The 12,479-nt window shown below is 38.8% G+C and overlaps 1 protein-coding gene across 1 annotated transcript; it reads left to right on the forward strand.

Annotated features, from left to right (window-relative positions):
• Positions 1 to 1,148: 1,148 nt before the first annotated feature.
• LOC308690829 (uncharacterized protein) lies at positions 1,149 to 11,200 on the forward strand. The gene is made up of 4 exons (XM_081365536.1): positions 1,149 to 1,226; positions 1,341 to 1,417; positions 1,512 to 1,692; positions 11,097 to 11,200. The coding sequence occupies exons 1-4, from the start codon at positions 1,160 to 1,162 to the stop codon at positions 11,180 to 11,182; spliced, it is 411 nt and encodes a 136-aa protein (XP_081221662.1). The 5' UTR covers positions 1,149 to 1,159; the 3' UTR covers positions 11,183 to 11,200.
• Positions 11,201 to 12,479: the final 1,279 nt, after the last annotated feature.

Below are 12,479 nucleotides of genomic sequence, written 5' to 3' on the forward strand. Positions count from 1 at the left end.
TTACACTTTGTTACAAGTTACCGTATTCAATTTGCTAACCTTTTGCTTTCTTCCTAGCGTGTTCACATAGCACACTGCATGTTTACGAGAGATGTGTCTTTTTAGATTCCAAAATTAATCTTTACTGACTGAAACGATGTCTCCACATTCGTTTTCTTCTACCACATTATAGTTAGTTTTATATTATAGTACACCGTATGACTTCTTATTTTCCTTTTTGAAGTAGCCTACTTTTTTAACTCCATTATTGAGCCGAGTTTTGACTGAAAATAGAATCCATCTTACAGTCATCAACAGTAGACTGAGTCAGGCTTGACTGAGCATGCTTCAGAATCGTGGTGTGCGCGGAGCGAAATTGGAGCGGGAAACAGGGCGACGCTCCGTACGTCCTTTTAAAAATGCCGCTCTGTCCAAGATCCGCCCGCTCCCGCTCACATGCTCTAGGCCTACATTTTATTGGCGGAATAACTGGCACGAAGATGACACACAAGCTCATCTGCAGGTAGAGATGGAGGCGGCAAGAGAAAGGGTGAAGACTGGGGAGTGGAAGCTACTTTTAAAAAATGCGGGCCAGGAAGCGGGTCGGGTACAATATTTTCTTCTCTTTTTTTTGCGGTCCGGGTTGCGGGCGGGTTAGCTGAAAACGTCGGTCGGGTGCGGGGTTGTTTATACATTGACCCGCGCATCACTGGTTGACACATCATTTTAAAGCCCCGACACTGCAGTGCCTCTTCCAATGCAAAAACAACCGTTTGGATTATAGAAGCATTTTTCTCTCTTGTAGTCACTGAACACCTTACCTTGAGATAGGATGATATAAGTGTTGATTTCTCATGAAAGCTACCATGGATCGGATGCAATCACACATTTTCCAACACTAGAGATGTGTACCTTCATGAAAATCAAAAAGAAATGTAATCCCTCAAAATGGTACTGGTAGCCCAAATTTGGGGTCCCGTCTCATGGCCTACATGAGACTAAATACAAAATATTATGTTTATTCATTTATTAATTTACTGTTTACCAACTTTTCTCTATCTGTTGTCAGATATTTGCAGCTATGAAGTTACATCTTTTCAAGTACGAGACCTTTCGTCGTCATGCACAAATGTGCATTGAGCCTGCTATTGTTTCCAAATGGAGAAACTGGCAGGATGAGATGCTACAGCTGTTGGCTCAAAGGGAAAAGGTCATTGTTGGAGGAGATATGAGGGCTGACTCACCAGGTACATTGTGGGACAAATTTACATAGTTTTTTTAGAAAGAAAAAAAAAATAGAATTTTTTCTTCGAGACAAGGCACATTGCGTAATAAGAGGTTATGTATTTTTGTTTTTGAAGGGCACTCTGCCAAATATGGCAGTTACACAATGATGGACCTGGAGACAAACACCGTTGTTGATGTACAACTCGTCCAGGTAAATAAGCAGAAACCTTTGATGCAACGTCCTGGAAAACTTGTATATTTTATTTTAAACGCGAAAAACTAATTGTATTTTGATCACTTGTCAGAGTAATGAAGTGGGAGGAAGTTACCACATGGAAAAGGAAGGTTTGAAGAGAGGTCTTGACTTTTTGGATGCTCGTGGTGTGACTCTGGACTGCATTGTGACTGACCGACATCCGCAAATACAAAAATTCCTCAGGGAACGCAATGTCAACCAATTCTATGATGTCTGGCACGTAGAGAAAGGTAAATAACCTTACTACCATCATATAATTTTCTAGATTTTTACAGACTAATGATTGCGATGAAACTGTATTAGCGGATGATTATGTGTTAGTGGAACATTTATTTATATTGTAAGGACTGATTTTCCTGTTAAAACAAAACTCACCCTGCAATAATGCCATAAAATGCCCCCTGGACAGCAGATAGCAAAGACAGAGCACAGAACCTTGTCCTGCCCAAACTTATCTCCTTGTCCCTTTGTTTGACTTCAACTCATCCCCCCTCTCCCTCCCCCTCTCCCTCCTCAAGGCACTGAAAGTTCATTAAGAATGTCTATATATCACATATGATGTATCTTGTGAATATGTTGTTTTTCCTTTTCATGTTTGGTGTCATTTTAAAGGGCACAGTGCGATTGGTAAAATGGTCTTAATTTCATTGCAGTCATTGGTTTAATGAAAAAGATTGAAGAACTTAGGAGAATCCTGTATCTCCTCTCTGGCTGATATCTCTTTACGATATCTCAAGAAACCAGGTGCTACCCCCCTAGGGTACATGGATTGGCCCAACCAACTCTAAACAACATTTGTTTAACCCCTTTTGTTCTGGTCTGGTATTTAAGGTGAGGGGACAGAGCAATCATTGGGAATCTTTTACCAGGATCTTTCCCCCACAGTAATGTTTCAGTATTTTCCTGTTGGAAGGTCCTGACACATTACTGTGTGTCTCTGTCAGGAAAACATTACTTACTTTTAGAGTCATCTTTGAGTAAATGATGTCATGTATTTTTGAATTGGCTTTTAATAATTTACTTCTGTAATTGGCATGATACATTTTTACCTGACAAATAAATGTTAACCTTGATTTATTCTGCATTCTTCTGAAATCATTATTTCCAGTAGATTAATGTGTAGTCTGGTGTTTCCGCAAAACCTTGTCCAGAATAGATCAAACTGAAGGCACTTTGAATGGACCATGGGGCACATCTTAGGAGACCTTCTGATTTCTGACTATTCCCTGACTTAGCATGTTGTATGCTACAAATATTATATAAATTACACCTATGGGTCTGTAGTGTGCGACCGCATAGGGTAAAATATTTGTACTACACCCTCTGACTATTTCAGGACTGGCTGGTTTGTGATCGTGAGCGCGCAGTCGCGACGTGACGTCTCAAAGCGACACTAGGTCCGTAATGAACGAATAATTGAAAGTATGGGATAATCAGAATAATCAAAGATCTAAATTAATTCATAATCAATATTTATGAGTATTTTCTAATCAGAAATACGATCTAAATTTGGTTATCATTTGAAATTGGAGTCAGATTACGCATAGAGCTAAAGTAATACTAAAACGAAGTTCCAATAAATTAAGTGAACTTCACTGGATCGCTGAAAAGACATACACGCTTTAAACCTTCGCCAGGCCGTTGGATTCCGTCGTTGGGCCAATGGATGGTCCTTACAAAGTGGTGACCTCGACGTGATTCTCCAGGTTGCGAGTGTCTTTTCAGCGAAATATTGGGACTTGCAACAAATAAGAGAAGTAAGATGTCCTTCTCTTTCTTCAGCCGTTTGGTAAGTCAATTCTCTTTTGCCTTTTAGAAGTGTTGAGGGAAAATTCAGACGCACCTCACATAGACACATTTGTAGAATGGGTCGGCATACCCAGTTAGACCGGAGAACGCAAAATCCGGTGGGGCTTGAGAATTAGATAAAACCACATATCAGGGACATGATAGCGGCAGCGTAGATGAGAAAAGATATCCCTTGCTTTAACTTTAAATACCTCCTTGTTTGTCTGGGCCGGTGGTTCCCGGTTCCAGTCCTCGTGACCCACTGCTCTGCGCATTTTGTAGGTCTCTCTTATCTGACACACTCAGTTCAGTTCATGGAGTCTCTCCTAATGAGCTGATGATTTGGTTCAGGTGTGTTAAGTGGGGGAGACATGCAGGGTGTGTGGAGCGGTGGGTCACGAGGACTGGAATTGGGAACCACTGGTCTAAGCAACAAGTGATGAAACCTAAATTGGGATAACATCATCCAAATTTTATTCTGGTACTCAACAGAGGGTTGAAACTAAAAACTTAAATTCTGAGGTAATGTCGTTACATTTAATTATTTGTTTTGTTGCAACAACATTGCAACATTGGAAATAAGAAAATGGTCACGCTAACTTGTGAAAAAATCTTGTGATTTGATGAGCTAAAAGATAACAAGTAAAATTGTCTCACTTGAATCCTTTGTGTGTGAAGTGTAAAGTTGGACAAAACAGTGCAATGCAATTAGAATATTTCAAAAGAAATTATCTGGGAAAATGATTCCAGTCCTAGAGAACAGCTGCTATGCAGGAGTCCTAGGCTGAAATTTGGAAAAATACGCTAAACTTTACAACTGATGTATATAATGAAAATTATTGTGTTACTAGAGGCTTGTAACCAGGCCTGATAGTGTCAGAGGACATGCACAGCTTGTCCTTATCTTATGAGATAATTTAGACAAAGACCTATATGAATTACATCAAAGTAATCATGGTTCTTTGAAAATCTTTTAATAGTGTCAAAAAGTTCATGACTGATGTCCCGTATATGGTTTAAACAACACCATTTAAGGCTCAGTCTTATAAAACATAGCTTTTAATTTGGTTTTATACCAGACTTTGCAATCACTGCATTATTGTATGCTTTCGAGGTCTCAAAAGAGACTGATAAAAGCAACAAACCATAAAACAATCTTGGCGCCCTCCATGAGACCTGTTTGTCCAACCTTTCTTTCATATTTAAATAAGATTCTTAAAAGAATGCAACTGATAACATCTCAGCCTAAAATAAGATAATTGTGTCCAATTCTAAATTGTAGTCACAAAAATCTTTAAATTGAGCAATGATTTGACCCATGTTTCTCAATGCCTGCAGTCCATTGAATGTTCACAGCATCGAAGCAGCTGTAACTGGTTTCCAGTTTGGGTTGTTGCTGTGTACACAATGCTAATGCCAGCACAGCTGGAGCTGCAGGGCCAATCACCTTCTAAAAGATCAGTGAGAAGATAACAAGTCAGTTTGGACAAATTACTCAGTAGAAACCCCCGAGACCAGTAAATAAAATTGGTTTGATTTATTCAATTTTATAAAATATAATTTATATTATGACCAGATTGTAATATATATTATATTGTAATGGCCAAGAATGGCTTTAATCTCGTAATGATTCAGCATTGGGTTGGAAGAGGAAAGAATGTTTAATGAGAATTAAAAGAATCAGAATGTAGAAAGATGGTACGTGTATGTAGGGAACAAGAAGGAACACTAGTGTTGGGAGGAATGAGATAATAGATGGTTAGAGAAAGTATTGGAAAGGAAACTGAAAGGAAGAATGAATCAGAAAGAACTTCTTTACCTTCTATTTGTGCAAGAATCTTTAATGAGAGAAATTACAATGCTCAGTATATACCAACTAAAATGATCAACCTGATTACCATGTCTTAAATATCCATCCAAATCCACAGGATGATTTCATTTTGATCTAACAGATCTTTAACCCAGTAACAAGGGGAGGTACAAATTTTAATTTTCTCTTGCAACAAAACCACAAACGAAGTGGTGCAAGTGTTATCAAACTCCCCTCTGGGGGCTTCAGCTCACATGGAATCTGATCAGGGAAGGTATTTTACTGGACATGTAAGAACAGTTGTGTGAAATGTAAATATCAGGTAGAAAATCTAGTCTTTATGGACCACAGAGATCCAAATGGTCAAGAGTTGAATGGCACCATAAATTCCAAAGGCTAAAACAAACAAGCACCACACCTGGTGATCTAATTGCTCTAAACACAGATCTGGCTAGTGTAAATAAACAGCATCATGCAAAGAGATTTCCCTAGCAGACCTGAGGGTCCTAATGCTCACAACACAGCAGACTGTGTGAGTTTAGATGCAATAGCAGTAAGATCTGACCATTATCACTGTTTAATTGACCTTTTCTTTGCAAACACATGATCATGAGAATGATACATGTCTTTGTAAACAAAAACACATTTTCTTCTAATGGCGTAAAATCTTAACAGATCAAAGCCATCAGTAACAACTGTCTGGCTAAAGCCATCAAATAAATATTGAGATAGACCATCTATCTTAAATGCAATTTGTATAAAGGCTCAAGATTAAACTGTGTTTTCCTCTCTAGGTCTATTTCCCTACAGGCTGACAAATGACTTTCTTTAGAACCAGATTCCACAAGGGTCTGGTTCTGCCTGCCTTAAGCAGGACACACAACTTTACATTAGGAGATGGGGGTGGAGAAACTTCAAGGGGCCGCTCACACCTCACAACACTACAGAAGTAGCTCCTGTATGTGGCCTCCCCGGTGTAGCATCGGAACTAAATTATGCAACACAAATTATGGTAGGATAAAACCAAGGCCGTAACCAGGGTTTGAAAATTAGTGAGGTCCGGGGTGAGGTGCAGGGCCGGTTTAAGAATTCAGAGGCCCCTGGGCACAATCAATGGCCCCCCCCTTAGGCAGGCCAAATGTATAGTTTGTCCAAGGACATTTTAATTTTGCATTAAGAGTTTTAGTTTATTGACTTAAAAGGAACTTTGTTGTACTATGCTGGAGTAAAGTTCATAAATGATCGATCTTTCCCATAGGATTTTGTAAAACTATGTTGGGTAAAGCTCTGTTCCTCTAGGGGGGTTCGGGGGCATGCTCCCCCGCAAGAAAATTTTGTACATTTTTAGGTTAAATGCATCAATCTGGTGCTCTTTGAGAGCTCAAAATTAAGAGCTTCAACAGGCTTCAACCCATGAACTGTGCACAAAGAAAAAACATTGACTTGTACCGGGACATTAAAGGGGGCTCAAACATATTTTTTAGTTATGATATAGAGTTTCAGCCTACATTACATTATCACTGGTGTTTTAGTATGCCAAACAATTAGTATAATAATATAATAATGATTTCTATCATTATCCATATAGCCTAATAAATGAAAATGAATATTTCTCAAGTATATTTTACATTACACTATAGGAAAATTACAATACGTTTGTCCTAATGGCTTCACTTGCAAGAAATAAACCCTTTGATCGCGTGAGCAAAGTGCGCACTTTTCTTTAAATCACGCAGCACAAACATAATGTAGGATACAAAGTCTTGTGCTGTTTTATAAAGCACAAAACCATATCACGGTTTCGATATTAGTTCGTTGGCAAAATATAACGCTAGAGACCTTTATGTTAGGCTATACATTTTACATCTCATGTATTGGTAAAAGGGAGAAGAGGGAGAAGAGCGAGTTCGGCAAAAGGCGGATTCGAACTGGAGTCGAACGCGTCAAAAGCTACTTAGTTTCAAACACCTCACGCACGCCCAACGACCCGTGCAACTGTAGCTATTTAGTAAAGGGTGTCTTATTTTGCTAAAAAGACAGGCACTTAGTGCAAATTATACGCGCCATTATCGGAAATGTAAAAGAAAAAAAAAAAGTTTATTTGCACTTTTTGGTCATTTCATGACTTACAAATTGACATCAACTACGATGCCGTTGCATCATGCTTGTAGTTTCTTTTGCACTTTATTTATAAATTATAATAAAGTGGCATAAAGCGCTCTGCCGCATTTTTTACAGTCTGCTCACAACACGCTCTCAAGCCCCGTTCACTGTTCTACCTTCTCGCAGCGACATAAATCGCAAACACACATATGACGCGGTTTAAACGGCTAATTAATCATTCAGAAATCTTGACATTTTATTTTTGAATATAAAAAATTGACCGAGGTCCGGACCTCGGTGACCTCATAGCTGGCTACGGCCATGGATAAAACACCACCCATCTCCTGTACACAAACATACACAATACACACCATCACTATGACAATCTTAGAACATCTCTACCTGGCATAGATCATAAGACTATCCAGGCCAAAATTATTCACATCATGCAATACATCATTCACCTTCATACATATAGGACAAGGGAAATTATTTTAATAATTTCTTTTCAGCATTACATTCTTGTCAACTTCCTGTATGTAAATATTGTGCTGTGCATAGGACATGCATGGCTGTGGTCACACATCAATTGATTTAAATCCACATAAAAAATCTTATTGAGACCTATTAATCAATGCAACTGGTCTTTGGACAAAATATTTTTTATGTCCAGTCGTTAGCGTTGTTGCAAACCAGGAGGGCCCCCTAGTTTCCAACAAATGACTAATGACAATGATCTAAACAGCTAAATCTAAAATGCAGGCATTTATATCTGTCAACTAAACGATTCCCAGTCAGACCTGCACTATTGAGTGTGACCTAGTCTGTACATCAAATGCACAGAGGATAATTACAAAAGTTAAACCAGAGAATTTAAATCTCTGTTTCTATACATTTCATTCTCTAATTGAATCTATTAAAACATTAAGTTTCATTGATGATTTGCACTTATAACAACTAATGTAGACAATTTTATAATTATGAAATTGTGTATTTCCATGTTTAATTATGTGATATACTCTAATTGCTCTAATAATGCATACTGCTAGTAAATATACTATGGTGACTTTCTGTTACCCTCCCTTGATTATCCAGACCAAGTCTAAATTCCACTACCAGATCACTGCGGTAGTGAAGAATTTGGTGATCAAATTACACCTGTTCATTAAATATATGATTCTGAAAAAGAGACCATATTTGCCACTCGCACCTTTGACTTTTGGGTTTCATATTTTTGAGTACATCATGTTTTGTTATCTTGTGTTCTTGTGTTTATCCAATAACTTTTCCTCATCTTACAATAACCACAAATATATCAGTGTTCAATTATTGCATGGTCATTCAGAAGTTGTTCAGGTGTCTCACACGCAATGGAGCGTCATCAGTGAAATGAGTCCTTCAACTATGGAGCTCTGATCTACCCGGCAAATGAAACCTTCTGCTTGAAGGTGACCGAGGACTTCTCAAAGGGTCAGTTAAAACATCCTAGGGAGGACAAAGATGTTTCCGCAAAGCGTTATGACACTTTCCAATGACACTTTCTGATCATGCTGACCAACGCAAACAGACTTGATACAACGAGATCATTCTACAGACTGAATACCAACGCAGCCAAATGCAGGTGGAAGCAAACCCGGCCAAGAGGGTCATGTGACACCCAGTCCGGCTGCTGCAGAATCCACACATTCTGCCATGCTTTCATTTTAATGTTCAACCTGTCGTAATGTTGTTATTTCAGGTGACGACTGGATTCCTGCACCAATCGACTAACACTGCAAACTACAGTGGTCAGGTCTATGAACACTGAAAATGTGGAAACAGGAAAATGTCCAAAAAATGTCCCCTTTGGCCTGATCTAAATCTGTCCCAAGGGGCCAGGGGCCGTCTGTAAGGACTGATTTTCCTGTTAAAACAAAACTCACCCTGCAATAATGCCATAAAATGCCCCCTGGACAGCAGATAGCAAAGACAGAGCACAGAACCTTGTCCTGCCCAAACTTATCTCCTTGTCCCTTTGTTTGACTTCAACTCATCCCCCCTCTCCCTCCCCCTCTCCCTCCTCAAGGCACTGAAAGTTCATTAAGAATGTCTATATATCACATATGATGTATCTTGTGAATATGTTGTTTTTCCTTTTCATGTTTGGTGTCATTTTAAAGGGCACAGTGCGATTGGTAAAATGGTCTTAATTTCATTGCAGTCATTGGTTTAATGAAAAAGATTGAAGAACTTAGGAGAATCCTGTATCTCCTCTCTGGCTGATATCTCTTTACGATATCTCAAGAAACCAGGTGCTACCCCCCTAGGGTACATGGATTGGCCCAACCAACTCTAAACAACATTTGTTTAACCCCTTTTGTTCTGGTCTGGTATTTAAGGTGAGGGGACAGAGCAATCATTGGGAATCTTTTACCAGGATCTTTCCCCCACAGTAATGTTTCAGTATTTTCCTGTTGGAAGGTCCTGACACATTACTGTGTGTCTCTGTCAGGAAAACATTACTTACTTTTAGAGTCATCTTTGAGTAAATGATGTCATGTATTTTTGAATTGGCTTTTAATAATTTACTTCTGTAATTGGCATGATACATTTTTACCTGACAAATAAATGTTAACCTTGATTTATTCTGCATTCTTCTGAAATCATTATTTCCAGTAGATTAATGTGTAGTCTGGTGTTTCCGCAAAACCTTGTCCAGAATAGATCAAACTGAAGGCACTTTGAATGGACCATGGGGCACATCTTAGGAGACCTTCTGATTTCTGACTATTCCCTGACTTAGCATGTTGTATGCTACAAATATTATATAAATTACACCTATGGGTCTGTAGTGTGCGACCGCATAGGGTAAAATATTTGTACTACACCCTCTGACTATTTCAGGACTGGCTGGTTTGTGATCGTGAGCGCGCAGTCGCGACGTGACGTCTCAAAGCGACACTAGGTCCGTAATGAACGAATAATTGAAAGTATGGGATAATCAGAATAATCAAAGATCTAAATTAATTCATAATCAATATTTATGAGTATTTTCTAATCAGAAATACGATCTAAATTTGGTTATCATTTGAAATTGGAGTCAGATTACGCATAGAGCTAAAGTAATACTAAAACGAAGTTCCAATAAATTAAGTGAACTTCACTGGATCGCTGAAAAGACATACACGCTTTAAACCTTCGCCAGGCCGTTGGATTCCGTCGTTGGGCCAATGGATGGTCCTTACAATATATATATATAAACACCACCATTACGTTATATGTAATGACACATTGCTTTACTTATTGTGAGTGTTGTCATGTTTGTATTTTATTGCAATCTCCAGGAATTTCAAAGCAGCTGGAAAAAGTGTGCAAGATGAAGGGTTGTGAGAAAATACGTAAATGGTTGCATAGTATAAAAAAACACATCTTTTGGACTGCTACATCATCAAGCAGTGGACCTGAAAGAGTGGCTAAATGGACGTCTATGCTAAACCATATGCAAAATAAGCACACACATGAAGACAGCAATTTTCCAGCATGTCTACATGGACCAAGGAGAAGTCGAGACACAAAAAAAGTGGCTAGCTGCTGGTATGTAGGCTAAAGAAGCAATAGTTACTTTTAAAAATATGTATGCAGATCATATAGCTTGGCTTTTTTTGATTTAAAATTACATATCATACTTCCAATAATTTAGGAACGCTGCCATATTTCAAGTTGGAGAAAGTTCTCTCCAACAAGAGAATTTTGAAGGATGTTGCCAAGCTAAGTCCACACTTCCAGACTTCTTCTATCAAGGTTTTCCACAGTGTAATACTACGGTTTACACCAAAAAATTTGGTTTTTACATTTCTGGGAATGTTGTGCAGGTAATGTTATTGTTGTAAAAATAAATTTACTTTTACATACACTGTAGACATTGTATGTTGAACATGTATTTATTGCTTACAGACTATACCTGGCTGCACTACATTACAATGAGAATGCCGGGCGTCCTCAAGCCACAACAGCAGCTGGTCGACCGGTGTTCAAAGTGACCTTTCCAAAGGCCAAGAAGGGAGAATATTGGGTCAGAGAAGTGAAGACACAAGCAACCTTCAGTATGTATAAAATGAGTTTACTTAAAGGACAAGTTCGGTATTTTACACTTAAAGCCCTGTTTACAGATCGTTTCTGATGAAATAGAACGGTTAAGATTAAAATTTGGACACTTTCTCCTGTCCCGAGAATTTTAGGTTTATTTCGCTTTCCCCAAAACCTCTGGAATGGGTGTGTAGGTGCACTCGAACATATCCTTCATAAAACGCATTAAACTTTCGTTTACAAAGACGTGAAACTCACCGAGTGGTCAGGGGTGTTCACTGATATGCTCACTCAAAAATCGCTGCAAAAGATGCTTTCCAACAGGTGTTTTACCATTCGTTTTAAAACTGTGGATCTATTTTTCCAAACGTCTCACACCCGTAGATTCTTCCGTTGAGAGCTTGAATAATAGACACTCCAGCCCAGTTGGTGGCGATAATGCACCTTTGCCAATTGCAAGCAAACCACTGGCATTTCACTGAATACACAGAAGAAGCAGAAGAAGAAGCGGCGGAGTAATACCGTACCGCACACAGCTCTTTCAAGAGAAGTCAATGGAGTTGGACAAAAACTACGATAAAACCTGTTGGAAAGCATCTTTTGCAGCGATTTTTGAGTGAGCATATCAGTGAACACCCCTAACCACTCGGTGAGTTTCACGTCTTTGTAAACGAAAGTTTAATGCGTTTTAGGAAGGAATGTTCCAGTGCCCATAGGCTGCCATTCTGTAGGTGGGGGGGAAAGCGAAATAAACCTAAATTTCTCGGGACAGGAGAATGTGTCCAAATTTTAATCTTAACCGTTCTATTTCATCAGAAACGATCTGTAAACAGGGCTTTAAGTGTAAAATACCGAACTTGTCCTTTAACACATTTACTACAAATGTACATATCTTTTTTGCATTGTTTCTTACAAGCTATTTGAAAACTCAATATTTTACTAATTAAAAATAAAATAAAATGTTATATTGCACAGGATATGTGGATGACCTGCTGGACCTCATATTTGACAAAGTCTTTGTGGATCCTGCACCATATGTGGATGATGTTTTGAGGATACCAAAACCACCAGCGTTGTGTGCTGAGTATGACCGGCCAGAGAAGGAGGAGGCCATCTCTAGTATCTCGGTTTAATCAATAGGTGGTCGAAAACCTACATAAGTGCCCTGGGCATCAGGAAACTCTCTTTGAATCCTCAGGACCACACAGGCTGGAATCACAACTCAAACTTTTCGTCCAAGGAAACCCCAGC

Source organism: Scardinius erythrophthalmus (assembly GCF_964197995.2).
Source record: "Scardinius erythrophthalmus genome assembly, chromosome: 1".
Classification (NCBI taxonomy): domain Eukaryota; kingdom Metazoa; phylum Chordata; class Actinopteri; order Cypriniformes; family Leuciscidae; genus Scardinius; species Scardinius erythrophthalmus.

Coding starts and splice junctions, on each gene's coding strand:
- LOC308690829 (XM_081365536.1), top strand. CDS start 1,160: ATGCTACAGCTGTTGGCTCAAAGGGAAAAGGTCATTGTTGGAGGAGAT. Junction 1,227..1,340: donor TATGAGGGCTGACTCACCAG/GTACATTGTGGG, acceptor TTGTTTTTGAAG/GGCACTCTGCCAAATATGGC. Junction 1,418..1,511: donor TTGATGTACAACTCGTCCAG/GTAAATAAGCAG, acceptor ATCACTTGTCAG/AGTAATGAAGTGGGAGGAAG.